Source organism: Berghia stephanieae, chromosome 7, assembly GCF_034508935.2.
Source record: "Berghia stephanieae isolate SIO BIC M18660-M18661 chromosome 7, UCSD_Bste_1.3, whole genome shotgun sequence".
NCBI lineage: Eukaryota > Metazoa > Mollusca > Gastropoda > Nudibranchia > Aeolidiidae > Berghia > Berghia stephanieae.
This window is the reverse complement of record NC_088366.1, coordinates 22,126,253-22,131,252: the sequence shown is the minus strand read 5'-3', so window position 1 is coordinate 22,131,252 and position 5,000 is coordinate 22,126,253. Positions and strand designations below refer to the sequence as shown.

At 34.1% G+C, this 5,000-nt stretch overlaps 1 protein-coding gene across 1 annotated transcript in view; it reads left to right on the top strand.

Annotated features, from left to right (window-relative positions):
• LOC144976889 (ATP-dependent RNA helicase Ddx1-like) overlaps positions 1 to 5,000 on the top strand; it is a 565,840-nt gene that overhangs the window by 426,721 nt on the left and 134,119 nt on the right. Inside the window, exon 20 of the mRNA XM_078921446.1 lies at positions 3,483 to 3,629. Within this exon, the coding sequence (XP_078777572.1) occupies positions 3,483 to 3,629 (147 nt within the window). The remainder of the gene's footprint in view (positions 1 to 3,482; positions 3,630 to 5,000) is intronic.

Genomic DNA, 5,000 nt, shown 5'->3' with positions numbered 1-5,000 from the left:
TCATCATCTACACCATCATCATCTACACCACCACCATCATCATCATCATCATCATCATCATCATCATCATCATCATCATCTACACCATCATCATCATCATCATCATCATCTACACCATCATCATCTACACCATCATCATCATCATCATCATCATCATCATCTACACCACCATCATCATCATCATCATCTACACCATCATCATCATCATCATCTACACCATCATCATCTACACCATCATCATCATCATCATCATCTACACCACCATCATCATCATCATCATCTACACCATCATCATCTACACCATCATCATCTACACCACCATCATCATCATCATCATCATCATCTACACCATCATCATCTACACCACCATCATCATCATCATCATCTACACCATCATCATCTACACCATCATCATCTACACCACCATCATCATCATCATCATCATCTACACCATCATCATCATCATCATCATCATCATCATCATCATCATCTACACGACCATCACCACCATCATCATCTACACCATCATCATCTACACCATCATCATCATCATCATCTCACTCATCATCTACCATCATCATTACACTCATCATCATCTCATCACTCATTAACATCATCCTTATCATCATCACCACCATCATCATCTACACCATCATCATCATCATCATCATCATCATCATCATCTCACCGTCATCAGTGTCATCTAAATAATATATTGAGGCTCTCCTCTGTTATCATTTCTAAGAAAAATAGTTTTGAATACTCTTCCGAGCCTATTTTAGAGAATAACGTTTTCTAAATCATTATGAATAGTATCGACTAGAAATGCTAATTGTGCACCATCTAAAAATGAATTTCATTTATTTATATATAATTTATCTATTTATTTATGCATTATTTATTTATTTGATGTATTATGTATTGTTTTATCTATTTTTGTTTCAAATGCAACTTAAAAAGGAAGTTCTCTAGCGGTGAGAATTCATCAATTACAATTGTTTACCCAATTATTTTTTAAGATTAGGAATGCCGTCACTCTATCCGTATAGCAGTCCGATTTAACGACAGCGATACGTGAAGAATGATGGGTTGTATGACTTCGAAGTGAAAGCTTTTAAAAAAAAATTATATATATATACATATATATATATATATATATATATATATATATATATATATATATATATATATATATATATATATATATATATATTTCAAGTATAATTATGATCAACTTCTACAATATTTTTTCGAGCATTCGCTCTCAGTAGGAAGTAGAATTATACTTGAAATATTGTATAAATAGCTCCTTTTATCAAAAAGTTGAGCACTATTATTTCTGGTTTTCGTTTATATATATATATATATATATATATATATATATATATATATATATATATATATATATATATATATATATATATATATATATATATATATACTAGTAAAAAGCCCGCAATTTCGCGGGGAAAGAACTATTTTCATTCGATACTGTACTCACCATCATTTAATGAGAGCAGATTGGTAAACAACGTTGTCTGTGTAATTTGGTATATCTTCGGTTGATTTTTCTGTGTGGCCCAATAATATATTTAATAATATATTCCCTCAACTAACCCCAAGAAAAAATTAAACCTAGTACCTTTAATTAACCCCAATAGGAAAAACAAACACCCTAAGACTTTGATAATACTTATGAATAGCCCTAATAGGAAAAAAAATCATCCGATCTCGAGCTAACCCTAATAGAAAAAAATCATGACAAATTGAATAAATAAACGCCTGACAAAAGATCAAAGGTGAAAATACAAATTTAAAGAATACTGGGGATGTAGGAGCTTTCGGAATGTCTCCCCTTTACCTAACTTATGGAAAAACAAACTTCCTAGCACCTTTAATAAGACTTATGACTAACCTCTCGAGCTAACCCTAATAGAAAAAAAAACAACTCTCGGACTGCTTTGCACTATCTTTCAATATTTAACAAATAAAAATGGCGGCTGAAAATCAAAACAATGGTCAAATTAAGAAATTTTAAACATTCACAAATCTATCAAGGTTTGCTCTAGAGTTTTTAAAATACTTCTAGATATAATGACAAATTGAATAAGACTAAGACTTATGACTAACCTTAATAGAAAAAGAAATATCCTTGATCTCGAGCTAACCCTAATAGTAAAATAAGAATCAAAATGGTGACTGAAATACCTTCATGTGATCAAGTGACTAATATCACTATGAATGCCACGATTTGCTGAAAAATGCCAACACCCACACACACATGTATACACCACACACACAACACACACACACACACACACACACACACACAAACATACACGAAATTAGAACATACGTAACACTGATCACCGCTAAATCAACAACACAACGGAAGTAATAATAATACTTGATGTCATAAATAGATGACGCAAATTGACAACTTTTTACAGTGTCAAAATTAGTTGATTTTGGGAGTCAAGTGTCGTCGTTGGTACATATTTTATGATATCTGTTTGACTCAACGAACTTTCAAACTGACTTTAAATTATAAAAGGAAATCAAGTTATCTGTTTATCTATCTGTAAAAAATACATTTCTAATTTTCAAATCTTTCAGTAGAGATGTGCGCCGTATCAATTTTTTTATTGACTCAAATAAGCACAGTGTTCTCCACAATGCTATATTTTTTTAAGAAAGGATTTTTTAAAGAAAATATTGGTCAGATATTAGTTACTTCAGATGTAAGTCGCTACCTACAACATTCAAGTAGTCATCATTCATTATGTTGAAGATCGGTGGACGGTGAGATGATAGGGACAAGTTTAGTATCCCTGTCATGTACTGAAATGAGGGTTTTTAAAAAATCTCACAAAAGGGCGAGCTGGTAGAGCGTCCCTGCATCCCAAGATATTAAATAGAAATGCTTCTGTTCAAACTTAATAAATATTATGTCGCGTCCTTGTTTAAGTGTTGTTGCTGGTGGGGACCCATAGTAAAGTACGTTAAACACGTTCAGTGGATATAGCTCTCTATAAATGCTCTAATTTTGTTTTGGCTTTTGTGTTGCCTTTTGTTTGTTTTTTGGTTGTTTGTCTGTTTGTTTGTTTTTGTTGTTTTTGTTTGTTTTGTTTTTATATTTGTTTTATGGGGGGGGTGTTGTTTATTGTTTTCTATTCTTTCTTTGTTTTTGTTTAAAGGGGGGGGGGGGGGGGGTTGGAGGTGTTTTGGGGTTTGTTTGTTTTGTTTTTTGTTTTGTTTTTTTTTTGGGGGGGAGGGGTTTGTTTGGGTTTTTTTTTGATAACTTCAAACTCAATATTCTATATCAAGCTCATTCCGACATAATGCCAGATCGACACCAGTGGTCACGTTTGTCACGTATTTATTTATGTATATATTTATTTATTTATTTATTTGTTTATTTATTTATTTATTTATCTTAGACTGATTGATAATGATTGTCCGTGTTTCCACTTTTTTTCCAGAGACTTACTCCGAAGCCATCAAGATCCTGAAGGGTGAATACGTCATCGCTGCCATAGAGGAACACAAAATGGACATCGCCCTCATCTTCTGCAGGACCAAAGTGGATTGTGACAACATGGAGAAATATCTCTATCAACGAGGTGGAGGTACGTGGAAGGACAGGCTGTGGACCCGTAGCCATCGTTAACATATTATAGCCTGACACTAGAACCCTCTAGGACTGGCAGTTTGACGTCATTTTTTTAGATTTGTGTAGCGTCTAGTGAGTTGTCGTTAGTAGAGCTCAAGGAAACAAGGTATTTCATTGGTTGAACTGTTGAATACACTCACGATTTGTTTTCTTTTGTGGCAAAAGACTGGCATTTTGACGTCATTTTTTTCGTCAGTGTCATCCTATAAGTTAACGATGGCTTTGGTGGACCACGGAGACCGACCTGTCACGGACAAAATATATTTCTATTTCATTTTGATCAGAACACTTTTTTTATAAATTTAAAATTGAGCTTTTTATATATCGCAATATCCACTAAACGTGCTCAAAGCGCTCTACCAAAGCTCTCTGGCCAACAGCAACAATTAACATTTAGGACGGGACATGACGCCTGTAAGGCCATATTACAATTTTTTTCGGACAAACACAACACTGTTAACGGACAGGTACTCATTTTTACACCTGAGTACGGTGAGAGAATGTGAGTAAAGAGCCTTTTCCAAGGACTCAACTGTGCGCCGAGCGAGGCTGGATCCCAGGACCTTCCGATCCGAAAGCGAGTGGTCATACCACAATACGACAGAGCCTCACAAAAATAAATACATGTACCCACACTCTCAGAGTGGAGTTATATCGGGATGATTCAGATGCTAAAGATTAAGTTTATTGATAGTATGTGTTGAAGTACAATGCTTACCAGATCTGTCCACCAGAATTTAGTGAGAACTAATCACTCAAGTTACAATCTTAAAATACTTACAAGATCTGTCCGCCAGAATTCAGTGAGAACTAATCACTCAAGTTACAATCTTAAAAACAATAACAACTATGTGAATGATGTCAACTTCATTTGATTCTATAGCGAAAGAAATAAGTCTTTCGTGAATTTTAGTAGTTTCGTTGACAATAAAAAAAAAAGAGAGAGAAAGGTTTGAGAATCATGAAAACGGTAAGTTTCATACTTTTTACTATTCTAAATTTAAATTTACTTTTCACCATCTGCTTCAACCCAACGTAATACCAGATTCGGGTGGTGGGTCATGAAATCAAACCCACTAAGAATGGACACCGGCCCGCGTGTACTTAGTTGCATGTCTGATAATCTTTTAAAAAATGGTGATGGGATCATTGTTGTAATGGAAATAAGACTCCCAAATCAACGCAAAATATCGACCATTCCAACAATGTTTATTAATCAAGCCCATAATTGTGCTCGGTTGTCAGACCTGCAGATATGAGCGTGTCGACCTCAGCTTATCAAAATCAAATAGTAACAGTTTTAAAGACTTCTCTCAAGTCTTGTTTG